The sequence below is a fragment of the Vicia villosa genome, linkage group LG1 (genome assembly GCF_029867415.1).
Source record: "Vicia villosa cultivar HV-30 ecotype Madison, WI linkage group LG1, Vvil1.0, whole genome shotgun sequence".
In the NCBI taxonomy this organism is placed as follows: Eukaryota; Viridiplantae; Streptophyta; class Magnoliopsida; order Fabales; family Fabaceae; genus Vicia; species Vicia villosa.
The window spans coordinates 118974114-119001087 of NC_081180.1; the positions used below are offsets into that span (position 1 = coordinate 118974114).

Consider the following 26974-nt stretch of genomic DNA (forward strand, 5'->3'; position numbering starts at 1 on the left):
GTTTATAAAATAGTAAGAGAAAGAAAACTAGTAATGAGGTTATAATTTAAAAAATGTATTTAGAAATGAGGACAAACCTCATTTATATGTGAAAATATTTATCCCAAAATTAGGAAACATTGATTTTTCGACTTTACTTAATATAGATTACCAACCTCTTTAATCTATTAGAAGGTGTTACACATTGATATAATTTATTAGAATCAATTCTTAATCGATTAAACAATGTACTTGGATTTTTTAATTGATTACGACAGCTATCTAATCATTTAATCACTTGCCCAAATTGGTTTTAAGAAGATTTTTCAAAAATATGAGACTCTCTTTCTCTCCCTATGTGTGTGAGTGTGTGTGTGTGTGTGTGTGTGTGTGTGTGTATGTGTGTGTGTAAGTGTGTGTATGTTTGTGTGAGTGTGTGTATGTATGTGTGTGTTGCCTTAGTACCTCAAAAATTAATCTTGTTTAATTTATAATTAACTGATCAAAAACAAGAAAAAACTCTAAGAGCATGGTCTGCCAATCTTTCACACTTGTACATCTTCAAGCTTAAACCTTCAAGATTACCAGTTCATATCTTCAAGTCCATTTCCTTGATTAAATTCTTTTTAGCACTCTCAAACTTCAACTTAAAACAATTGTATGATGATACTTGAAATATTTTTCTTGTTTACATATCATCATCAAAAATCATTTTAAGAGTTATCATCATCAAGTGCTCTTGACGACATTACGTATACAATACATAAAACCATAACAATATCAAAATCTATATGAATGACACGGTCATCAAAGCGTGAGGTACAAAATTACACTTTTAGTACTTAAAACTAATAATTTATTAGAATCAATTCTTAATCGATTAAACAATGTACTTGGATTTTTTAATTGATTACGCAAGCTATCTAATCATTTAATCACTTGCCCAAATTGGTTTTAAGAAGATTTTTCAAAAATATGAGACTCTCTTTCTCTCCCTATGTGTGTGAGTGTGTGTGTGTGTGTGTGTGTGTGTGTGTGTGTGTGTAAGTGTGTGTATGTTTGTGTGAGTGTGTGTATGTATGTGCGTGTTGCCTTAGTACCTCAAAAATTAATCTTGTTTAATTTATAATTAACTGATCAAAAACAAGAAAAAACTCTAAGAGCATGGTCTGCCAATCTTTCACACTTTTACATCTTCAAGCTTAAACCTTCAAGATTACCAGTTCATATCTTCAAGTCCATTTCCTTGATTAAATTCTTTTTAGCACTCTCAAACTTCAACTTAAAACAATTGTATGATGATACTTGAAATATTTTTCTTGTTTACATATCATCATCAAAAATCATTTTAAGAGTTATCATCATCAAGTGCTCTTGACGATATTACGTATACAATACATAAAACCATAACAATATCAAAATCTATATGAATGACACGGTCATCAAAGCGTGAGGTACAAAATTACACTTTTAGTACTTAAAACTAATGTTTGAACATGCCTACAAGTGTAATATGTGACTAAACTCCGAAAAATGTACCTTTCAAGTTTAAGAAAGAAAGTTATTGGAGTTTATTATCACTTTGAGAGAAATATAGGTCAATCTTGATAAATTTAAGAAAAGATTGGAGATGCACAGTTCAAAGTCTATCAAAGAGGTTCAGTATCTAGCACTTCATGTAGTATTTCTATTGTGATTTTTTCCAAGACAATAGATTGTCCATTGCCATTCTGTGAAGTTGATAAATCCTCGTTAAATGCAGTTGTTCAAGTATTTTTAGTCAGATACTTAGTTTGTTTCTTCTATTTTAATGCTAGTTTTATATATTTTGGAAAAAAAATTCTTGAATTTTATAAGAGGTTTATGATTTCATTTTATCGATTAACCAAATATTTAATGTTGTTTTGTTTTGTATTTTTAAATTTACACAATGCTGAATTTTGGTGAAAAAGATACATGACATATGTGCATTATATAAACTATATCTAAAGTTTCATAAGTCTAAAAGAAGTGAAGCTAATTGTAAATGAAAGCTAAGATCCATATCTATATTCTCATGAAAACATCTAATAAAATTCTACTTCAAACATGAGGTCTTCCACAGGGAATTTTGAAATAAAACTTTTAAAAAAATTGATTTAAAACGATTTATATTCAAAGCAGGGTTAAGAAGCGGGAGATATAAATAACATTGAAAAGAATAAATGGCATAGACAAGAAGAGATAGAGTAAGAAAGATCACACCAAAAATTATCCTGGTTCGACCTTAAACCATGTGACATACTCCACTCTATAAGAGTTTCCTCTTGAGAGTTACACTAAAACCAAATTGATTTTTTACATGGGATAAATCCAACAACCTTAAACAACTTGAGCTTTTACACATGATCAACCTAACACAAATAACTTCAGTTTTTACACAGTCTCTACTCAACAACCTTAAACGAAGATTTTTTACAAATTTAGTTTGCACCCTTCAAATCTATTACAATATTGAAAGATATCCATATTCTTGAATAAACAAATTCAGCACAATACTAAAACATCACAACTCTCTGATAAAATTTTTAACTCTCTCAACACTAAGATGATAACCAGTTAACAAATTTTATAAAAGAATGAGAGCAAGCTAAAACAGAGTTAATAATTTCAAAAGTTGGTGTATTGAAAATCGAGGAAAATTGAGATAGAAAATAAATTTGTATGTTTTCTCACAAATTTTGTTGAAGAATTTTATAACAAAAAAATTGAGGGAATAATATTTTTATGGAAAACGAGAACTAGTACTTTAAAACATGTGTTAAGGAATTGAAAGTATCTATATTGTATTGAAAGTTGTGTTTTTTATTTTAATTTGTAATAAACTTATGCATATGCAGGGGTTCTGATATGGTACGCACATTTGTTTTTAGGCAGAATATTTTTTTGGTCTTTTATCTATACCTCGGGATCTATTTTGGTCCCTTAACTTTTAGGGTATGTTTGGATTGATGAAAACGAATGGGGTGGAATGAAGTCATGTTTCATTGTTTGATTTTGTAAAAAAATGAATGGAATGGAATGAAGTGTGATGGAATTCATTCCAACGAACACCACTATTTCATCCAAATTTTCATTCCCTCCAAATTGGGGTGTATTCAATGAAATGAAATCAATCAATAATATAATTACAATTATATCCTCAAAATTTTCACTTTTATTAATCGTTCTTATTCTTTATTTCAATTTACGTTTCTATTCTTCTTACTACAACTCTTCTCCTTCATATACCTTCTTGCAAAGAGAGTGTCTTTCTTCTAATCTAACGTGATACATAATTTTTTTCTCTCACTTTTTTATGTGTTTTTATCTGTGTGTTAATCTTGATTTATTTTCATGTTCATATTTTTTTCAATTTTCTTCAAAAATTAGGCATGGTATTGTTTTATATTAAATTATCCTTTCTTTTAAAATCAAAATCTGAAATTATAAACGTTTTGAATTGTATTGGAGACTATTTACGTTTATGTAGCATATCTAGTCGCTATAAGTAATTCTTGTTATGTTGCTTTCATTTATATTAGATTGTCATCGTTGATACCTAGTATATTATTAGAATATTATTAATATAATATTTTTGAATTGATTTACTATTGTTACATTACTAGTATATTATTATTGATTTACTATAAAATTTCGGAGAATTGTATAATTTACTAATATATGATCCTGTCATATCTAGTGCTTCAATTGAACGAGCAAAGAACATTACATTGTATATATTAATTCCTTTTGTTAAGTGTGTATAAGGGTAAAAATGAAATAAAAAATTATTATGCTTCCCGCTCCGTCCAATTTCTAAACAGTGGAATGAGATATTAGTTTTGTTTCGTTCTAAAATATCAAAACAATAGAATGAAGTTTAAATTCCATTTTGCTCCATTATAATTCCGCTCGGTTAGTTTTAATTTATCCAAACATACCCTTAAAAGTGTCTCATTTAAGTCTTTTCCGTTAAATATTAACAAGTGGCGTCTATTTTGTATGTGTGGCATCTAATGTGGCATTCCACCTAATACAAGTTCATCAAAAAATCCAAAAAGAATTCTTAAATTTCTCCATGAAGAAGGATTTGAACCAAAGTCATGTTGTCAACTAGACATATGACAAATCCACTAGACCATACCTATAAAGTTATATATATATATATATATATATATATATATATATATATATATATATATATATATATATATATATATATATATATATATATATATATATATATATATATATATATATATATATATATATAACTTTACATCGGATAAATATTTTTTAAAATCAACCGTTGGATTGAAACATACTATCATATAGATCATACCTATAAAGTGATTAATTACAATATAATCAATTAATTGTTTTTTTTGGAACAACAAAAATTTATTACCAAAATCTGAGGGCACGAGACATGCCAAAATTTCAAAGTACTGCATAATAGTGAGTGAATATTTCAAGCATATATCAGTGCCACCAAATACTAGCTGACCAAGGCAGAATCCTAAACTATAATACACCATAGAACATAAATATCTCACACAAATTACAAAACAGAAAATGAGGATTCATACCTAAATTAGAATAACACAGTAACAAACTTGCTCTAGTAAAATAGTCAGCTCAAAGTTGTTATACATTTCCCGCACACCGCTGTCGACACCAAAACGCTGCAAAGCACAACCAACATAAGCTGCCCAACAATCAAACGCGCCAACTGCTAAACATCTGGCCACACAAAGCTACTGGCTCCGAGCAGATTAGAATGTTACCACCACATAGAATTGATCTACCAATTGCAACACAATGCCACATCAGTTACGACAAATGCAGAGAATAATAAGACGATTTGTTGAACAAGAAACGCCTGAACTAAACCGAATCTAAAACGAAGAAAAATCTAGTAGAGTTATAGCTCCCATCTACAATGAAAAACCGGACAACAGAGCGAACATTTCATAAACACATCCTCAAATCCGTTATTTCCGGCATCCACCTCATGACTAGATCAAAAACACCGTAAATGAAGAATGTGCATCTCCGACTCGATTCAAATATAATGTTACTACTAATTCAATGGTTACTTCCAGAACCTACAAAACCAACAAACCAGACTCATCCCGAAATTGGTATAAGCAGCAACCGGACAACGGCTTGCAACTGCTATGGTAACTTTTGACAGAGAATAATTTGTCTGCACAAAACCATCTAAACACACAGCAGCGATTAAACATAATGAGAGGAATGAACATCAACATCTGATAGCTTCTAAGCACACAGTCGGAGACGATAACCATTGTGCAATGTTGTAGCAAAAATGTTTTGATTTAACTCTCAGCCAATTCCAGGAGAGGAGCTTAATTTCTTCAACAATCGAGGAGCTGCAAATATTTTGTTTTGAAAAATATTTGCGTTTCTAGCCTTCCAAATGCTCCAAAGACATGCGAGCCAAATAATACGAAGGCCAGTTTCCTGGCTTTTCTTGCCCTAAAATACTCCAGAAAATGCAATGAAGTTATCGCTAATATGGTTATGTGAAGCAGCGGAAACTCCCAACCAATAGTATATATCCGACTAAACTTTAACCGCAATAGGACATTCAAGGAAAAGGTTAGAAGTGGACTCAAGTATTCCACAACCTCCTTCGCAAAAATGTGTATCCACGGTTAAAATACCTCTCTTAACAAGATTTTCTTTAGACGAAAATCTGTTTTGAATAACTTGCCAAGCGAACACCGACACTTTTAGGGGCACAAATTTATTCCACACTTTGTTAACAATGGTTTTAACGAATAGAATATGCTGATTTTAACGAATAGCAGTTAGACAAATCATCCGGCCACACTGTGCAGTCAGGGCCTTCATTACAAAATGTTGCAGTCCCAATTTCACATATTAGATGCCTAAGCATCCCAGCCTCCCACTCAAAGAGATCTCTACGCCACCTAAATCGCCGATCCATGCTATCTTGTTCACCTCCTCTCATAACTGTTATTGAAGCATTCTTATCTAATGATAGCGAGTATAGTCATTCAAATCTATGCTTCAAAGGACCTCCTACCCAACAATCACTCCAGAATAAAGTTTCCTCTCCCTTTCCCAAAATTATGTTTGCGTTCCTTTCAAACCAGTTATGATTGTTTCCTTCTCCCACTAATTCCACTTCCTTAATGTCCTTGAGCCATGTAGATAACCCCCCGCCCGTAGCTTTGATTTTTCCTGCCTCCTCACCATATTTATATATAAGGATTTTATACCAAAGATGCTTCTTCTCTACTCTCATCTTCTAGACCATTTTCCCAAAAGTGCTACGTTAAAAGTCTTAATGTTTTTTATTCCTAAACCTCCAGCCTCCCTGTCCGAACAAACCTTATCCCATTTTACCCAATTCACTCTTTTAATGTCCTCACACCCACCCCAAAGAAATTGCTTAAACAAATAGTCGAGTTTCGAGACGATACCTGAGGGAAATTTGAAGAACGAAAGGTAGAACAATGGAATTGCAGACAGGACGGAACACAATAGTACCACACAACCTCCTATAGACAAGTTCTGACTCCTCCATCTTGATAGTCTCGCCTTCACCTTATCAACAACCGGATCCCAAGTGCTTTTACGTCTCGGATTTGCACCAACCGGCATCCCCAAATATGTAAATGGCAATGAACCCACTTTACAGTTTAAAATCGTTGCAGCATCCTTCACCTATGACGAGGGAGTCTTGACTCCTAAGATGTGGCTTTTGTGAAAATTAAAACATATACTAAGATTTATTCTCTCATCTCTCTCTCACACACACTGTCTCTTTAGTTTTTGTTCTTAAAGCTTTATTTTTTTCCTCTGAAAATGAAAACACCAAACATGGAAGACACAAACACAACGTCAACCTTAACCCCTCAAGATCTTTCTTCCAAGAGACATTTCCAGAAACATGAATCATCCCATTAACACATTCAACTAAAATGCCACATAAACATGATTTGGTGGAATGAAAATCCCATTAACAAAATGAAAATTTAACCTAAGGTTTATGATGAAAATATCGAGAAGAAAAATGAAACTTGCGATTTAGGTGTATGCTATTTTGTGAAATTTAGAATAAAAAATGAAGTTGCGGGGTCGGTTTTTAGTTTTGGAAGGAATCTGGAGAATTGACAGGATGAGTCGTGCTGGATTTGAGGAATTTGAAACAATATAGAAAGGATGAAGCTCAGATCCAATTTTTTTTTCAGATTCCAGATTATTTTTATTATATAATTAGGAAGAATTATGATATATTTTATTTTAAATTGGGGAATTTATGTAATATATTTTGGAAATTGGAATTTGTGTAAATAAAACAAATATTATATTCCAGGTGGCAAATAAAACACGTGTCTTCCAATGACTGTCACATGTTAAAATCCATTGACTTTGACTAACCGGGCGGACGAAAAGGATAAACATGAACCTTTTTGAATATTTAAATTATCAATTTGGAATTTTTTAAACTTAAGAGACCAAAATAGATCCCAAGGTAAACTTAAGAGATCAAAAGGGGTATTTTACCTTGTTTTTAAAATATAATAAAAATTAAATGAAAGAAAGACAAAATTGTTTAACAAAGAGTTTATTACTTTTTAAAAGAGATGTAAAAGATGAAATTTAAGCAAGACAACATAATCTGTGCATATAATTTTTTCCACATAAAAATATTTGGATTGTTATAATTATTTCCCGTATATAAATATTATTTTTATTTTGACATTATTTATAAAAGTATTTGGATTAGTAATAAACATGTTTCCGTTCATAAGCATAAGATTATTTATAAAAATATTTGAACTAGCAATATATATTTTTTATTTGGATCAACACATTTGTTATTATTTGTAATTGTAAGTTATATGTTATCGTTTCTAAAAAAAAATAGATAAATAAATATTACATTAAAAAATATTTATTAAAAAAATAGAGTAACACTATTTTGGCTACTACTAAATTTTTTTAAATTTGTTGAACTGTGATTCTCTCTACTAAGTCTAGCGTCAATCACCACTAGACCAACTAACTATTAGTAAAGAATTATGTAATTTGTTGAGCTCTTAATTTTTATATTATTTATATTTATAGTTATATTGTATTTTATTTTTTAATCAAATTTATATCCTTAGGTTATGTTGTTTTTCAAAAAATAAAATTTTTAACCTAAAAATACTAAACATGCATACAAAATTTTTGAATGCAGATAACGATGTTTAATACTAGTAATAATCTAAACACTCTCAAGTCAAACTAAAATTTGTGACTCATAAAGTCACAAACTAAGAAATTAAAAATATGTGTACTTAAGTATATTTTGAAAGTTCAAAACTTATCTTTTCAACCCAAAAGTCATTTTTATTCAACACACCTTTTTATTTTACCTGCTTTTTACCCTCGCAAACAAACAATTTGAAAACCCCAAGAAACAAATAGACCCTCCTCCTTGATGAACTCAACCATTTGATTCTTCATCATCAAACCAAATCTCCAATTATTATTTAAAATTTAAATAAATAATTTTTTTTTTTTGGGTTTTTCATTTTAAATATCGCATCCAAAAACCCCACAAAATTTTCTCCCCCTTTCTCAATCTTTGGTCTCCCCTTTTTTCCCCAACCGAAACACAACACAACACTCTTATTTCTACTCCATTGAAAATCTAGTATTTTATACCCTGTCACGGTCAACCTAGTCTTAACTTTCTCGAATCAACTTCGTCACGGTTCTTTCCTGCGTTTGTTTCTCAGATTCCACCAATTAAATAAATAAATTTAATATTTTTATTTATTTATTAATGAACCGTGAAATGGGTTTTTCTGTTTGTTTATGTTGCTCTTAGATCTGTTCATGTCTGTTCTCGATCTAGTTTTGTTTATCCATGAGGTTAGATCAAAAGGTTATTATGAAATTGATCATTTTTATGGTTTGATCTGCACCCTTTGAGCTAAAGAGTGTTTTTTTGGTTTATTTTATGTTACTATTGTTGGGAAAATCTTATGGGTTGTATTCTTTTGTGGTTAGGAATTTGATGATGATGCATGGTCTAGTGAGTAGTAATGGGGTGGTTGTGGGGTTTGATGGGTTTTTAGGTACTTGGGTTTCTCGTTTGTATTTGTATTTGTTGAGGGTGTTGAGGTTTAGGTATCTGGTGGGGTTGTGTTGTTTTGTTCAATAATAATAATGGGTAACGGCACTTCTCGTGTTGTTGGTTGTTTGGTGCCATTCAATGGTAAGAATGGTGTTGATTTGGAGTTTTTGGAGCCATTAGATGAAGGTTTGGGTCATTCTTTTTGTTATGTAAGACCGACGTTGTTTGAATCTCCTGCTATTAGTCCGTCGAATTCGGAGAGGTTTACGGTTGATTCGAGTACACTTGATTCTGAAACGTTGAGTGGTTCGTTTAGGCATGATAGCATGGAGGATTCTAACTGTTCTGGTTTGCATAAGCCAGCTAAGAATTTTCCTGAAACTACGTTTAAAACGATTTCGGGGGCTTCTGTTAGTGCTAATGTTTCCACAGCTAGGACTGGTGGTAACCAGAGTGCATTGTTTGCTGGTGATTTCTTGGAACCTGCTGCTTCATTTGAGGGGACTGCTTCATTTGCTGCGATTCCTTTGCAGCCGGTTCCTCGAGGTTCTGGACCTTTGAATGGTTTTATGTCTGGTCCTTTGGAGAGAGGCTTTGCTTCAGGTCCATTAGATAGAAGTGGCGGTTTCATGTCTGGGCCGATTGAGAAAGGAGTTATGTCAGGTCCTCTTGACGATACTGATAAATCAAACTTTTCGGCGCCTCTTGCGCGTGGTCGCAGGAGGCCGCGTCTACAGCATCTCATGAGAAGTGTTAGTGGACCGATGAAGAACACGTTTTCTCGAACGTTCTCTAAAAATTCCATGGGTGGAAGTTGGATGCAAAGGTTATTCTTTCAGCCGGTTACTCAAATGGCATGGCATTCCAGAGACACGAAGTGTAAGCCAGAAGTGCCTAGGAACTGTGGTATTGACGTTGGATCATACGAAGCTGAGTATAAACACACACATAATTTGCAGTGGGCTCAAGGAAAGGCTGGTGAAGATAGGGTTCATGTCGTTCTTTCAGAAGAACAAGGGTGGTTGTTTATTGGGATATATGACGGTTTTAGTGGACCAGATGCACCTGATTTTTTGATGAGCCATCTTTATAGATTTCTAGACAAAGAACTCGAAGGCTTACTTTGGGATTATGAAGATAATCCTGTTGACGTACTTAAACCTGAGGTCCCTGAAACTATAAAAGCTACCGTTGCTCCAGAAGGCAGTACGAATGAAATGTCCGAGGCTCATGCTAAATCTAATCATGAATGTTTTGAAGCTTCTTCTTGTCCTGAATTAATTAAGGACCAATCATTTAACAGTGAGATAGTCGAAGAAAATGCTGAAGTTAATGTAAATGTTGAACACCAGTTATCTAATTGTGGAAGTAACTCTACTGTTTCTGATTCTGTTCAACATGGAAAGTTGACCGGGAAAGGTAGAAAAAGTTTGAGGCTTTATGAACTACTTCAAATGGAATCTTGGGATGATCAATGTAATGATTCTTCAGTTCCGCAGGAAGCAAAACTAGATGGGCATATGAGATCTTGCTCGTCTAATGCAAGAGAAGATGGCTTTAGACATCAAGACGAAGGTCCGTCTACATCAGGAGAAAATGGAGGCACTAGGTTTGATTCAACCGATAAGGAGCACCAAGATGTTTTTTCTGTATCAATACAGAATTCAAAGAAGTCATTCAGTGCAAAAATTAAAAAAATGTACAAGAAGCCAAGGTCCTTGTGTAAGAAACTCTTTCCTTGGAGTTATGATTGGCACAGGGAGGAGAGTAGCGTTGACGAGAAAATAATAGAAGCCTCGGGACCTATTAGGAAATGCAGGTCTGGAGTAGATCATAATGCAGTTTTAAGAGCAATGGCTCGAGCCCTTGAAAGAACAGAAGATGCATACATGGAAATGGCGGAGCATAATCTGGAAAAAAATCCAGAACTTGCTATAATGGGATCATGTGTTCTAGTGATGTTGATGAAGGATCAAGATGTTTATGTCATGAATCTGGGAGATAGTCGTGTGATTTTGGCTCAAGAAAGATCAAACGATCGTCATCCTAATTCTATTTCTGTCAAGGATGACCTTAGGCATAGAAATCGATCCAGAGAGGCATTAGTACGCATGGAGCTGGATAGGATTTCAGAGGAGTCCCCAATTCATAACCAAAACAATCATGTTATCAAGATGAACAAAAACCGTGAGATATCCTTTTGCAAATTAAAAATGAGGGCTCTGCAGCTTTCTACAGATCACAGCACCAGTATTGAAGAGGTATGTCCCGCATTCGTCCCCGTTTACTGATGAATAGATTAGTTTTCTATGCTTATTTGGTGATCTGAAAAATTTATGGTCAAATCTTCTAGTCTAGTCCTAAAACTTCATCAGCTAGGTTGGCTTGAATTTTGTATCGAGTCCTGCTTTTTGGTGCCTGCATGTGTATGTTTATAATTTGTTTATCTAAAATACACATATTTACTATGAAAATTTTGTGTTTATCTTTTTTTTTTTTTAAATACAATTATTTACTAGAAAGTAAATTTCAGTTGTATCTGAGAAAATGTCTGACTAAATATTTTTCAATTTCTGTTTCCTGCAGGAAGTATGCAGAATAAGAGCAGAACACCCTGATGATAGTCAAGCCATATTAAACGATCGAGTGAAAGGACATTTAAAAGTTACTAGAGCATTTGGTGCCGGTTTCTTGAAGAGGGTCAGTTGATCATCTGACTTTGACTCATCTGAATTCAGTTTGATCGCTTTGTCTATGTATATATGTTTATATTGTGAGATATATGGCCTCAAGCTACTTATTAAACTGGCACTGTTTTTTTGTTGCCTAATGTGGAATCGTTCAGGCCTTTTCTAACCTCTATGTTGTTGTGTTATAGCCGTCTTTTAACGAAGCTCTACTGGAGGTGTTTCAAGTTAATTATATCGGCTCTGCTCCTTACCTAAGTTGCACCCCTTCTGTTCTTCACCATCGACTTTCATCAAGTGATCGATTCTTGGTACTCTCCTCTGACGGGCTTTACCAATATTTCAGCAATGAAGAGGTAGTTGCCCATGTCACATGGTTCATGGAAAATGTCCCAGAAGGCGATCCTGCACAATACCTTATTGCAGAGCTTCTCTTCTGTGCTGCTAAAAAGAATGGTCAGTTTCATCACTTTCCAACTCTCCCCTCTGATATTATTTTAAGAGCTATTATCTGAGTAAATTTTCACCTTCAACTTGGTTTTGGTTTCAAGTTTTCATAATTTTTTATGTGTTTGGACGAGCAATTGACAAACAAGATTTGAATGAGCTTGGTTTTGTAAAAATGACTCCATTAAAATTAAGTTTAGAGGAAAGTGGTTTATCTGAATACCTTTACTCTAGAATTAAGTTTTGCTGTAAAACTTGGTGTACATTTTTCAACCTAAATCAATTACTATTAAGTAAACTAAGGTTTGGAACCAAAATAGTGTATATTTGGTTTCAATGTAGGGAGAGACAAATTGATTATAAAAGCATAGAATAGAATTGTTAGAAGATAGTCAGTTTTTGTGGATACTTTTGATTTAGAGTCCACACTCCACACACATACACTCCCAGTCATTCTTGTCCAAACATCTTGATTAGAGTTCCATTTTCTGGGGTGGCCCTACTCTTATCCTTTTCATTGAAGAGTAAGCTGCCATGTGGGGTGACTCCGTAATTAGTCATATGTAATCCCTCTAAAAAAGAACAGAAATGGAAGATGTAAACCATCGAACTCATGGTTGGTTGAAATGGAGGAGGGTTTTTTAGGTGTCATGTGATATAAAGGTACTGATCAAGCTGAAGGGAAAGTGGATGTTGGGCGGTAAAGAACCAACAATAAGGATGTTGCAAGACCAACAATGTTGTATCGAAGAGGATGTCGGGCTGTAAAGAACCAAGACGAGAATAAAAGAAGCGTAACAAAAATGAGGATGTTGTGTGTGGTTAAACTATACATGATAGAATTAATGATGAGATAAGAGAGTTGGGGTAACACTTATTATAGAAAAGATGGTGGAAACTCGATTTAGATGCTTTGGGCGTGTAAAGAGCATAACTATATGTTGCTATGTATTAATGATAATAGGGACCAGACAGTATAAGTTAAAACATCATGATGTAGTTTGATTAACCGAATTCATACGGCTTGGTTGTTTTTGTTGTAATCCCTCTGCAAGAGACTTTTCTTCTTTATGAATTTGTCACAACATATGGAATTATTCGTATAGTTTGTTTTGGGCTGGGTGATGGTTTAGGATGTCTTTTGTCTTGCTTCGTTATCAATCATCGCCTTTCATATCTATATATTAAATGATTTTTTTCCTTTCTTGCAGGAATGGACTTCCATGAATTGCTTGATATTCCTCATGGAGATCGGCGTAAATATCACGATGATGTATCAGTCATGGTGGTTTCTTTGGAGGGAAGGATTTGGAGATCATCGGGATAAATCATTATCAATCCTCCTCCTTTTTAAGTGCTCCTCTGTTTAATTTTTGGCTAGGTGCCCCCATATTTGTTGCATATTATCTTGATATTGAAACAATTTTGGGCCAGTAAAATGATTTTAGAAATCAAAGTTAGTCTTTTCATATATACTTTTTCTCCAAATCCAACGTAGTCCTATTTTAGAATTTACCCTTCTGGTTACCCTTGGCTTTCACTGCTCCTCCTATGGTGCCGTGTCTGACGTTGTGACCCCTCTTCCATCATCATCATGTAAACGAATTTGGTAAGTTGTTGTAAGGATCGTTGGAATTGATATGCAATGAAGAAGAGGCGAGGGAGTGAGAGGAGTTGAGTTGCATATGAAATTTGGATCTCTTTATCCCCCTCCCTTAGTTTGCATCTATGAAGTGCAGACACACCATTCAGAAGGTGTGTCGCTGCGTCGGGCACAAATATTCGTACGACATGTATCTGACACGTTTTTGCAGTGTCCAAAGAAAAAAATAATTTAATTGCAACAGACACGGATAGGACACCTTGTTTCAAATAAATGACACATCCAACTCAAAAAAAATTGAATTTTTTTATTAAAAAAATGCCAACTCAATAATTATCAGATTTTTATTTATACAAATAATAGAGTTTTTTTACCTTTCATATTTCACGTCTCCACTATAAAAATAACATAATTAGGATTTTTTTCTTCTTATTCAACGTTTTAGAGGCTGGTTTTATCAATATGGAATGACTATGATATGATTTGTATTATTTTGTTTTGATGAATTTATGTTTTTTTTGCTGATTGAAAGTACTAAGTTTAAATATATATAAATTTTGTTTTTTGTTTTAAACTCTTATAAATTATGCTCATACATTCCATTATTATATTAATATATAAAAATATATATAGCCGTGTCTGTGCCCTATGTTTTTTATATTAGCAAGGTCCTCGTGTCTGTATCAGTGTCTGAGTCTGAGCTTTGTAGGTTTGCCTATAAAATGATGATGACGATCTCTCAACATCTCTGATCTATTTGAAAATGTTACATAAAATTAATATAGATTGGCCAATAGAAACTTTCTAAAGTTTAAATTTTGATCTCTATGAAGCACGTTGTCATCAAACCGGTGAGGGTACTGAGTCACTGGTTCATTGGTTAAACCACTGAGTCACTGGTTGAACTGTATGACTAAATCGGATTAAATCGGATAATTCGGTTGAATAAACCGGTCTCTATTGCAATTAAATTGGTCGAACCGGATGACTTAGTCTCTAAAAATTATCACAACATCTACAAAATTTTACAATTTTAAAATATCATAATTTCACATGTTTATTTTTTATATTCAAATTCTAAATATAATTATCACTTACAACAAAATAACAAAATATAAATTTAAACAAAATTTAAATTTAAATAAATTTCAAACCAAGTCTAATGGTAACAGAGAAAAAGTTGTTCCAAATAAGGTTTGAATAAAGTTTAATTATATTTTAATTATATTTTTTATAAAAAAAAAATCATAAAAACATCGTTTTGTGCGGAAAAAAAAAGTACGTATTTGAACTTCCAATTTTTTAAAACTACCAGTTCACCGGTTTTTCCAATTTTGATCGATTCTGACCAGCTCAATAGTATATTTGTTCCAGCAATCAGAGCAGACTGATGACCCCTCCGGTTTCTGGTATGGCCAGTTCGGTCCGATTATTAAAACACTTTTCTGTTGGCCAATCTATATGGCAAAAAGAAGAAGTGATTTACCAATCAAAATGAATTTAGAGAAAATAAAAGAGTAATAAAGCCAAAATAGTAGAAATGCAATATATTGATTGTCCGAAATATCACAAGACTTCCCGTGATTATTTTAGATGCAATATATTGACTGTCCCCTAATATCTCCGAATAACTTATTTTGTCTCATCTTCATTAGGAGCGAGTAAATATGTGAAGTTATCTTTTACCACAAGTTTTGAGTTTTGAATAACTATAGAGACACATTAGAAGATGACATATTGTATATGGTAAGAGACAATGTTTGAAGGAATGGAACACACAATGATAAAACAAAAGAAATATATATGTTAAACAAAATGAAAGAACAAATAAATTTTAAATTGTGTCAAAATAAAAAGATTCAAAATAGTTCTTAATGACACATTCTAAGAAGCGGTGGGTGCCGCGTCCATTCCTTGTCAAGGTTGCTCAGATTTCGTATTTGATGCTTTTCTTTCTAGTCAATTCTCATATTACAAGTTCATTTTTTTAAAACAATAAATATGGTTTAAAAACGACAGTACAAAGTTTTTAGCAGCAAAAGTAAAAAAGAAAAAAAAGCTAGAAGTTGGCCACTTCTAGAATTGATTAGCACCTACTTTGCATGATGGGTCAAATTTAGATCCGCTTAATTATCACTTCACATTACATCTCTCACCAAACCTCTTTTCATTGAACTGTCAATCTTCACATTTTCTAAACAACCAACAAACAATACCTGTATGTTCATTTTTATTCTAACATTAATTTCGGACATATAATATACTGTAGTTATCTTTCTAGTAAAGTCTTTTTACTAAATTGCTTTAAATTTAAGTTGAAGGATTATATACTACTACTTTTTACCCTCGTATTTGGTACATCTACTCTGCCAATATTACCATTGCCTTAGGCCATATATATAGAGAACCTTATTGCCACATTTCTCACCATCCAGCTCAAACTTTTCTCTCTTCTCTCTGATCATATAATAAGCACTTTTCTGTTTCCATTCATTATTCATCAAAGCCATGTCACCAACAAATTGGTCAATTTTGGTGATTTTATGCTGTGCCATTTCATTCACCTTGGCTTCTGATCCTGACACACTCCAAGACCTTTGTGTAGCTCTTCCCTCTTCAGGTAATATATGATAAACATGCATATATTAACTGTTTATAATAAGCACTTATGCTATAAACATTTAATTCAACTGTTTATTCAAACAAAAAAATCTTAAAATATCAAACTGTATATATGCTATACAGGTGTTAAGGTGAATGGATTTGCATGCAAGGAAGAATCAAATGTAACAGCAGCCGATTTCTTTTTCGATGGTTTAGCGAATCCTAAAGCTATCAACAACACAGTGGGATCTTTGGTTACTCCAGCCAATGTTGACAAAATTCCAGGGCTTAACACATTAGGAGTGTCTTTATCTAGAATAGACTACAAACCTAAAGGTCTTAACCCACCACACACGCACCCTCGTGCCACCGAGATTGTTTTTGTGTTAGAAGGTGAATTAGACGTTGGTTTCATCACTACATCAGACAAACTCATTTCTAAGTCCATCAAAAAGGGTGAAGTCTTTGTTTTCCCAAAAGGGTTGGTGCATTATCAGAAGAACAATGGAGATGAAGCTGCTTCTGTGATTTCTGCTTTTAACAGTCAACTTCCTGGAACTTTGTCAATTGCCTCAGCACTGTTTGGTTCAACACCTACTGTTCCTGTTGATGTTCTTGCTCAGGCCTTTCAGATTGATACTAAGCAGGTTGATGAAATTAAGACCAAACTTGCTCCTAAGAAGACTTGATATATATGACATTCAAGAGAGGAGTTCATATTATTTTTGGAATAATAATTGTTGTTGGGTTTTGAGTATTATTGTATACCATTTATATGGTGTTGCATTTTGCTGCTTAATATGGAATTGAGTATAAAATAATTGAATTGAAGATTTTGTATAGTAAGTAAGTGTTGATAATAATGCATGTTCTATGAATGTGTCACATTTTATGAAGGATTATGATATATGGTTTCATTTCTTTTCTATGCACTGACTCTGCACCTTTATCACCTCACATTCTCTTTCATAATGTTTAGTTGTTAAATCAGTTTGGTAAGATGCATACATCTAAAGTTGAAGCCTTCAGGGTAATTATTTGGTAGAAAATAAATTTCATTCTTCAAGGTCATCTAGAAATTAAAAAAAAAGGGCATTGTATAGGATATAATCAAAATTTATGAAACATGAAACTAATGACTAAAGTGACTTAGTTTAGGTATTATTAATTGTTATATTTCAATTTCAAAGATTCGAAAAAGAGCATCGAGCGACATTATATGAAAGGTTGAGGAAATCATGAAGAGATAGTTTCAAAATGAAAGAATATAGAAATAAAAGAAGACACACACGAAAAGTATAGGATATATAGTTGAAAGACAAATACGTGCTCGAAAGACAAATACGTGCTCGAAAGGCTAAACGCCACAAAAATTATAAGTAGTTTTGGCCAAAACATATAGCCACATATCACTTCCAAAACAAAGGCCATATTGGACACCCTTGCTCTAAAGAATAAGAAATAATTTTAATCATTCCTAGGCAAAGTCAATTACTTGCGAAGGTTTATATTAAATCTCTCTATCAAATCTCTCTGGGAGAAACAGGGTATTCATTCATTTGTTGATATTAAAGAAAGAGAAAGACTTCCAATCTGTAGCACCGACACCTTTGAAAAAAGACGTGTCTATGTTTGACACCTGCACAGACAATTGTGATTATGTTTTATTTTTTAATTATTATCAGAGTCATCGTGTCAGTGTCGGAGTCGTTTTTGGAGTGTCCGTGCGTCATACCTTTCAATGGAGTTTAGAGCGTATAAGACATTCTAAGAAATCAAAACATATTTGATTAATCTCCCAATCATATGATGCCTCAAATCAAAGGAAACTCATTGAAGTTATATGTGTACATCTCAAATGACACAATTGAAAGTTTGTTAGCACAAGAAGATGTAAATGGAAATGAAAGAGCAATATATTACTTAAGAACTAGGTAAATTTCTTTAGGAAAGCTAAGCTTAGCCTTGTATTATTTTGTACTAAGTTAAGGTATTACCTTAAGCCTTCTGAGGTAGTTGTAACAACTCATTTTAATATAGTAAAACATATATTGTTGAAGCCTATTTTATATAGTAGAGTAGGAAAATAAGCTTTTACCTTAACTAAATTTTCTTTGACATACAATCCATAGAAAGAAATGAAGTAATAACTGAATTATTAGCCAATTACTTAGTGGATGATGATATGATCATTGAAAAAACCTATGTGGATCTAAAACCTTGTAAACTTTATTTGATGGATACAGTCACAATAAAGGCAGCAGGATTGGAATGTTAAATGTTTCTCCTAAACGATAGTTATACATTATGGGACTTTCTCAGCGTTTATTGTTTTACTTAGAATAAAATGAAGTAGAGTATGTTATAAACGAAATTCATGAAGGTGTTTGTGAAAACCATTGTCGAGCTAGGACATTAGCCTAAAAAATACTTCGATCCAAATAGTAATGGCCACCTATACAATCAAACTACAAGGAAAAGCCAAATGTAAAGAGATGTTATAAATGTCAGATTCTACAATCAATCTCACTAAGGCCTCAACATTTTTCTACACCCTTTCAACTTATTAAGGATTGTATTACTCATATCAACAATTGACTTACCCCTTTTTAATTTCTCATTTTTAGAATTCGTGTCATATTTCTTTTATTCCACGTCGACTTAGATTGACTCACGTAGTTGTTGGGAAGACATGGTAAGGTTAGTAGACATGAAAGGCATTGTTCACATCTTAAATTGGGTAAGAATAGCCAATTCCTTGTCTCTCCACAAGGACAGAAGACACTACATGATTTTCCTTCACCCATCCCTGATGTTATCGAGGACTTTCCTTTGGATTTGACTTTAACTAACTCAACCAACTTTTTCTTATTCATCTTAAGTGTCATTCTTTCTACAAAGGAAAATGAATTCGGTTAATTTGTGACCTAAGTCACAAAATAGTACAAAGGTGAATCTAAGATACTTTCAAAAATGCTTCTTCCAATTCAAAATGTCATACTCAAACTTTATCATCTCACTAGATTTCATATAACAAAATGGAATCTAGGTGCTCAATAAAGTAACAGAAACAAAAGGTAATTTTCACTCGGGTGCAACTTTTATCCCTAATGAATTTACATTGCAATAGAAAAGAAATTTGGGCTTGCTAAATTTGTTATAGAAAAAGTGGGACTCACCGGGAATGCATGCCACTTTAAGAAGGGGCGACATCTAACAATCATATCACCTCAAATTCGAACTCAATAAAGGGTAGACAAAGCACATTCCTACTTAATAAAGTTTGGTAAAGATATATTAAATTCAGCTCATCATTATTTCCTTTACTAAAACAAACATGGTTAGTTTTCGAGCACAGAAATGCATAAATGTCAAAGAAATGGAGATCATTTTTCATTATGGGAAAGGATGAAGACGAAGCATAAATCAAGAATAAACCCAAAGCTTAGAAAACAAGCATTAATGCTTAAATGGAAACATAACAGAAATGGTAAAAAGGAAATAGTTCTAGCAATTTTCCATTATTGAAGAGACCAACACCATACTCTCATCTCAGCACACTCAAATTTTAGATCTGCTCAGCTGAGTGACTTAAGAATATTATATAAAAACAAGATTTCTTCATTTCATTTGTCCCAAATGAAATCAATTTAACTATTAGGAATGAACTACCGGGACATCGTGAGCGATTGCATAAAATCCCTTTTGAGCAAACCGCTGACGAAAAAAAAGAATTACAAATTCCATAAAAAGGGTACGTAAACATGTTAGTTATTTAACTTAGCTGCTCTACTGGAAGATCCTTGCCTCCTTCAACTAAAAATGGAATTGGCTTCTTCGGGGCAGGTAGTCGTCCAATGCTATCAACTTTATCCTTTTGTTTTGGAGGAGGTCTAGCTGCTTTAGGCAACAATCTTCCCTTCTTCTCAAACCACTCGGGCTTCAACAGTGCCCGGAAACCTAACTTATTGTAATACACCTTTCTGACAGACCCACCAGCTGCTTCAACTGCTTCCTTGGCCCTAACAGTAACCCTTGTTACCTATAAACCCAAAATGTTAAAAAAAACATCCATTTTATGCTTAAAAAGTTTGAGTATATAAAATCTACACTTATGTTTAGAATTTTAAAAAAACACCAATTATGCATTTATTTATCCCATTGATAAACAAATGTGTAACATGTAATCATAATCTAAAACTATGTGAATTTAATTGTTTATTTCAAAGTATAAAATGGAAAATACCTAAGAGAAAATTAGCTTATAAACTTTGAAGATACATGAGCTGTACCAACTCTTCATAACAAACATCCAAATTCCAAAAAATCTCAAGCTAATAAGTTTTTTCTTTATCCTTACACTATAGAATATTTATGTTGCCAAGGTTAAAATATGGATGCCCCCATTTTTAATGGTTTATGCTTGCCAACAGAGAAAGGAGAGTGCAGACTCTCAAGCCATCATGCAAATAATCATAAATAATTATTTAACAAAGGTGAGAAAAGTGATTAGTTATGATGCTTATGAACGAACAGTGGCTAAATTCATGATATTAAACAGAAAAATGTTCAAAAAAAAATTGAAAAAGTATTTATGAAGTTTAGACTTAAGAATCAAAAAGCATTATTGTGGTGCTCAAAAACGCTTATTAGCCTTCAACTTAATTTATACCTCAAGATGAATTGGCCATTGGATCTTCTCAGAACCACGCCCCATCAATCTTACTCCATCTTTAATTTGCTTCCCGAGAACCCCAGCATCCTATGTATGGTAATAATAATGACCAAAAGAATGAGAGGGGGCACATGAAACAAACAAATCTATTTTAAGTGGGGAAGTGGTCACAAAAACCTTAAGTGTTTTCATTGTAATCAGCTCAGAAGAATCTATTTTCCCTGCATTGATAAACGTTGCAATTTTTCCCAAACCTATTGGCTGCAAAAGAAGATAAAAAAGATTGAGTATAGCAATATAATTGACTAATAGATTGAGGAATAAAGGGGAAGGATACACAACCAAACAGAGAAAGTCCAGATGGAGAACAGGCAAATAGACTTTATTGGTTTTAATAAATATGCAAAAGAAATTCTGAAAAAGGTCAGATGGAGAATTGCATTGTTGCTCACAAGTAACCATCCATAAATCTCAGTATTACAATGTTAAAAAGTATAGGAATTCGGAATTCCACAATTATAAGTGATGAACTCTAATAATAGATACTAAGGCATATTTTCATTTTTCCCGATGCAGCAAACGTCAAAGTTTGGGTTAAAAACAAAGAAAAAGCATTAAAAAAAAAAGATATATAATCAAGAAAAGATATACCTGAAAAGTGAGGCTAAATGGGTTCTTGAAGCCACGTTTAGGCATCCTACGACGAAGAGGGGTTTGGCCTCCTTCAAAACCCAATTTTGAACCTTTTCTGGCTCTCTGGCCCTTGTGACCCCTCCCAGCAGTCTTGCCCTTTCCAGACCCAATACCACGACCTTTCCTTGTCTTCTGTTTTCGGGGAACGTTACCTCTTAGATCATTCAAGCACAGAAGACTATAAGCTCTAAGACCATGAAAATTTGAACGTGCATTGGGATTAAATGTAGCACCAACGTTGGAAGAGTAAGGAGGGAGCTGCAAGGGATTAAATTGGACGGACGGACATCCGAGAGCAGATTTGTTGTGAATCGAACTTCGGATGATTGAAGTCGAGAGAACAGAAAGCCTTCTCCTTAGCATTTTTCTTCTATTCTAATCTTTTACTAACAACGAGGAAGTGTTGCTTCAAGACAGTACCAGCTTCAAACCTTAAAACCAACAAAAATAGAAAACCATAAACAAAAAGGTTTACAAAAATCCTATATTATGAACCACACATTAGTTTATTAAAATTACAACTCCAATATTTGATTCCACTTTTGAAGGAGCCAAAAGTGACTCTAAAGGTGTGGAATTGATTTTTGACTTGCCAGGTTCCTCTAAAAGTAGAATTGAGTTTGCATCTAGAATTGATACTATTTGAAGCAAGAATTTGTAGCTTTTGATTCTAAAATTGATTTTTATAATCAAATTTATTATTCAATTCACTTTTATATGAATGTATTCAAACATAAATCACTTAACATTCAGCTCACTTTAAACTAAATTACTAAAATCAATTTTCGACACCGGAGAACCAAACACATGTGTAATTCAAATCCAAGTTTCCAATCAATAAAACGAAGTGAGTGTTGTATACAAAACTCAAATGCCAAAATGTGCAACCAACAATAAAACCAATAACCCTAAATTAAAAAACAGCTCCAAAGTTATAATCTAGAGATCAGGTAATCATCAAAGAAAGGCATTGTTCAGTGTGATATCACATCTGCCACAGAAACACAATCTCAAAAATAAAGAGGTTCATAACCAGAAGCACGTAGTTCTGATCCACATTACAAAGAAATGCAATTTCATACATCTAAGTGTCAAATAAAACCCTTTAAAATGCAGTTCTCTAAATTCACATGATGATAACATACACAACTCTTTGACAGCATATAATATAGTTACTCCTTCACCACATTTTCTTAAGGTATCTCAGTAACATCCACAACAACATATTGAAACCAACAAACCCTTAATTAGGGAAATATATCCTTGCAAGCAGCACATGAATTGATTATCTGGATCCAAATAAGAAAAGAACTCCCAAAATTCCTTTTGACAGAAAACCCTAATTTAAAACCCCAAAATTCCTTTTGACTAAAACCCTAACAATAGTGTACTAACCAGTAGATTCAGGAGAGGATGTTGGATGCGGCGCAGTGATGTGGAAGATTGTTGTGGTGGAGGAGAGTGTTGGACGGCGCGGTGGGGCAGTATTTTGGGCGGCAAGGTGATGGGGAGAAGAATGTTCCGCGGTCGCCTGGGAGGCTACCGGTGGCGACAGTGATAGGGATGAAAATGAGGGAGCGGGATGTTGGAGTGAGAAATGAAAAAGAAATCAGAGTGAGTGAGAGAAGGTAATAATGAAAAAATATTTTTACCACAACTTTCATACCAATTTTTATGTCTAAAAAAACGAGAGAAAATCTTATTATACCTCTTAATTATGACGAAATTTTAATTATGTCCATTGTTTTCGTAGATGTTCGTTCTGAAGTATTTTTTATTAAAAATATTTATTTTTTCTGTAGGTACATATACGAAAGCGTTAAAAAACATAGTAAATGTTGGCTTTATTCAAATTATTTCAGTTCAGCAATTGTTCTGTAGGTACATCTACGAAACGTTAATAACATAGTGTTCTGTAGATGTACCTACGGAACATTATGCTATCTTTTTAAATCACATACATTTCACTGCAAAATTCAAATTTTATAACAAAAAGGGAAAAATCAAATTATAGTAAATTAAAGTAATGCAATTTAAAGGCAATAGTAAATAGTACACACAAAAAATACATCGTATAAATCGTCGGCCAACATGTCGAATACATAATCAAAGTAACGTACATAAATGAAATCAAAATACAAATATAAAAAAATCACAAGCATCACTACTGTGTGTGTCGGACATCATCCTGCGTCTCTTATCAGCCTCTAACCCGCCTCTGCCTCTGCGTCCACCACGGCGTCTGCTGGCTACTCTGCCTCTATCGTTAAGTGTCCCACCTGTCCTGGCACAATGTCGATGGTACAAAAATGCCTCCTCTGCCAGCCTAATCATATCATCCACTACACGTCTGGCATCAGACCCCTCATGAAAAAAATCATCTGCAATGTCTGCCCTCCCCATGTCATCTATCTGACGACACTGAGGTAGAACATCTAGAGTGTGATCCAACTGAGCCTGATGAGTCCACAAAATCTCCTCGTGGGCTGGTCTGGGCGGTGATTCCGGTGTTATAGGAATCATGTATGGGTGTGACACTCTATAGTACCAAGTGATGTACCAGTCGACGCAGCTTTAGTCTACATCTGATCTGGTCGCTTGAGCCTCGTCAGAAACCATGTGATGCTCCCAGTCTTCAAAGACATCATCTAGCTGCCGACAGATCATGGCGATAGGAGCGAAGTCAGAAGGGTGGAGAGGTATCGTCTGCTGGCAGCCAAACTGACGCATGACGCGCTCCGAAAGATAACGAACAATAGTAGTCGAATTAGAACCCAACCATCCAAAATATAGGGTGATGTTATCCCACAACACTATCTCACGGTGATCATCATAGCAATCATATCGGACGTCCTCAGTGGCCATGCGGTCAAGACAACGCTTGTAAGGATCCGACACATGGTTCCCTCTGAGGAGGACGCAAGCTCTAGCACGCGGCATGACCTCAGTGTAATCTGGCACCTCTTTACAATCAATAATGTCTGGGAAATATTGTAACATCCAGCCTTGAAAAATAAAACACGGGGATCAAACATATTATCACAAATATATAACAAACTTTGAGAAAAAGTAGAAGGATATAATATTGTTACCACTATAATAGTACATCTGTCTGCCAGAGTCCTTGCCTTCCAAAGGCATCCCTCTCCGAGTCTGTGGTAAATGTACGCCAGTGTAGCCGCTCCCTAGTCGACTCCCGGACATGTGCGGTATTCGATAAGTACGTTAGATAAACGATGTCTGTGTACGACGAGCTCATGTCCACAAACAGCTGAGTGCCTAACAAATATAGAAAGTAACATCTCAGCGCTTGTTGCCTGTGTATATCCACCTCATCATCGTCACCAGCAGCAGCCTGTGCCGCGAGGAACTCGACATCGTACTATTGTCTCAAGAAGTGAAACCTGACGTGCGCCCCGCGGGTCCTTTCAACCTCCTCAAGCGCGTCCTCAAGATCAGCCCCCAACTCCTCAATCAGCATCTCCCTCGCTTCCTCCTTCGTCAGCCTACCGTGACTAAGGAGGATACTCCTGAGAGGTATATGTAGGAGGCATGCAATGTCGTCAAGAGTTATGGTGATCTCACCGTGAGGAAGATGAAATGACGATGTCTCTAGATGCCACCTCTCTGCAAATGTCATCAACATTACGTTATGTATCATCTGGAACCCGACCTGACATAGTTCCCTCAGCCCATAAGCTTTGAGGACATCTTGGAACTACGCCTCGTCACGCTGCACGAGAGCGACAATCTTCCGACTGTGGTTATATAACTTCGGGGGTTCCCTATCTTGAAAATTTTCCAAAAAAACATTGTTATTAATAAGCAAAGTTAAAAACAATTAATTAGAAACTGAAGAAAAAATGTAATAAGTAATAACCAAATAAAATTTACCTCCCTCTCTCAGATATTCTTGGCTGAATGATCTGCATACCCTGTCAACAGGGATGCATCTATAGGATCCCCCGGGTGCCAGACAAGCTTCGACACTTCATCATCCTTGTGCAACTCAGGAGGTGGCAGCGGAGATCTTGCATCAGTCGTCACAGGCACATGCACATGAGTAGAAGAACTGCCTTGTCGACGTCTGCGGGCGGAGATCATCTGTGAGGAACCCTCAGCATCATCCCGAAGCCTTCATGATGAAGTAGTAGATGGAGAAGACCTCTCAACTGAAACGGATGGAGAAGGCCCCTCAACTAGAACGGAAGGAGAAGGCCTTGCTAGAACGACAACTCCATCAATGACATGTGATACTACCTGCATCCGTTCACGCCGCACAGATGCATGTTGTGCAGTCCTCCTATGTTGTGATACTACCTACATTGTCTCTAAACTATATTTCTAAAACTATCCAATCATTTATACACCTACGAATTGAATTTTAACTCTATTACAAATACTCTAAAATAACTCAAAAACTTACTGATTAAATTAAGTTTTGAAGTTGTTGGAATGTGTTTATAGTTGATATTAACGTTATCGGCCGAACTCGAGAGAAAGAAAACAAGTTTTGTGGAAGTTTGATTTTTAAGGTTTGGTGAGTTTGAGTGTTTGGAAATGAGAAAAGTGAAGAATGAAGGAGGAGAAGAGTCTGGCGCGAATATAACATTAAATGCTTCCGTAAATGCAGCTACAGAACATTCCGTATGTACATCTACATCTACGGAGGTACATCTACGAAAGCGGAAGAACATTTTAGGGAACTCGCATAGTGCGAGAGAGACCTAAGAGGTGGGGTAAGATAATGTAAAAAAAATTATTGACAACGTTAACTCTATATATTAAAAAAATATTTAATTTATAATTTTAAGATATTTTTAATTTCATTTTTCATCACATAAGAATGGTTTAAAATATTTAGTTTTTGCTAGTGTGATATATAAAAATAGAAGGTAGTTTATAATGTATAAGTTAAGTCATATTTTTTCATTTAATTAGTTGTATTACAAATTTTAGTTTAAATTTAGCCAAAAAATTATTTAATTTAATTTAACCAAAAAATAATAATTAATTTATTTATAAAAAAACAAAAGCAATTAGGAATTAGGAGTATCATAAAAATTTATTTCATCCTTGTAAACTTTAATTTTTGCAATGTTGTGAAATGAAACATTATTAGGGGTGAGAATAGGCTA

General features: G+C 34.1%; 3 protein-coding genes across 3 annotated transcripts; 2 read left to right on the forward strand and 1 right to left on the reverse strand.

Moving 5' to 3' along the window:
- The first annotated feature begins 8491 nt into the window (after nucleotides 1-8491).
- LOC131643993 (protein phosphatase 2C 32-like) lies at nucleotides 8492-14187 on the forward strand. Its single transcript, XM_058914367.1, has 4 exons — nucleotides 8492-11388; nucleotides 11714-11827; nucleotides 12006-12270; nucleotides 13473-14187. The coding sequence occupies exons 1-4, from the start codon at nucleotides 9220-9222 to the stop codon at nucleotides 13586-13588; spliced, it is 2664 nt and encodes an 887-aa protein (XP_058770350.1). The 5' UTR covers nucleotides 8492-9219; the 3' UTR covers nucleotides 13589-14187.
- Nucleotides 14188-16271: 2084 nt separating this feature from the next.
- On the forward strand, nucleotides 16272-17396 carry LOC131643995 (germin-like protein subfamily 2 member 4). The gene is made up of 2 exons (XM_058914369.1): nucleotides 16272-16484; nucleotides 16610-17396. The coding sequence occupies exons 1-2, from the start codon at nucleotides 16373-16375 to the stop codon at nucleotides 17155-17157; spliced, it is 660 nt and encodes a 219-aa protein (XP_058770352.1). The 5' UTR covers nucleotides 16272-16372; the 3' UTR covers nucleotides 17158-17396.
- A 2563-nt stretch (nucleotides 17397-19959) lies between these two features.
- On the reverse strand, nucleotides 19960-23472 carry LOC131643994 (uncharacterized). Its single transcript, XM_058914368.1, has 5 exons — nucleotides 23232-23472; nucleotides 21795-22267; nucleotides 21321-21404; nucleotides 21141-21230; nucleotides 19960-20510 (listed from the first exon to the last, which is right to left on the reverse strand). The coding sequence occupies exons 2-5, from the start codon at nucleotides 22197-22199 to the stop codon at nucleotides 20244-20246; spliced, it is 846 nt and encodes a 281-aa protein (XP_058770351.1). The 5' UTR covers nucleotides 22200-22267; nucleotides 23232-23472; the 3' UTR covers nucleotides 19960-20243.
- Nucleotides 23473-26974: the final 3502 nt, after the last annotated feature.

Coding starts and splice junctions, on each gene's coding strand:
- LOC131643995 (XM_058914369.1), top strand. CDS start 16,373: ATGTCACCAACAAATTGGTCAATTTTGGTGATTTTATGCTGTGCCATT. Junction 16,485..16,609: donor TGTAGCTCTTCCCTCTTCAG/GTAATATATGAT, acceptor TATGCTATACAG/GTGTTAAGGTGAATGGATTT.
- LOC131643993 (XM_058914367.1), top strand. CDS start 9,220: ATGGGTAACGGCACTTCTCGTGTTGTTGGTTGTTTGGTGCCATTCAAT. Junction 11,389..11,713: donor ACAGCACCAGTATTGAAGAG/GTATGTCCCGCA, acceptor TGTTTCCTGCAG/GAAGTATGCAGAATAAGAGC. Junction 11,828..12,005: donor GTGCCGGTTTCTTGAAGAGG/GTCAGTTGATCA, acceptor GTTGTGTTATAG/CCGTCTTTTAACGAAGCTCT.
- LOC131643994 (XM_058914368.1), bottom strand. CDS start 22,199: ATGCTAAGGAGAAGGCTTTCTGTTCTCTCGACTTCAATCATCCGAAGT. Junction 21,231..21,320: donor TTACAATGAAAACACTTAAG/GTTTTTGTGACC, acceptor TACCATACATAG/GATGCTGGGGTTCTCGGGAA. Junction 20,511..21,140: donor AATGGCCAATTCATCTTGAG/GTATAAATTAAG, acceptor TTGGGTTTATAG/GTAACAAGGGTTACTGTTAG.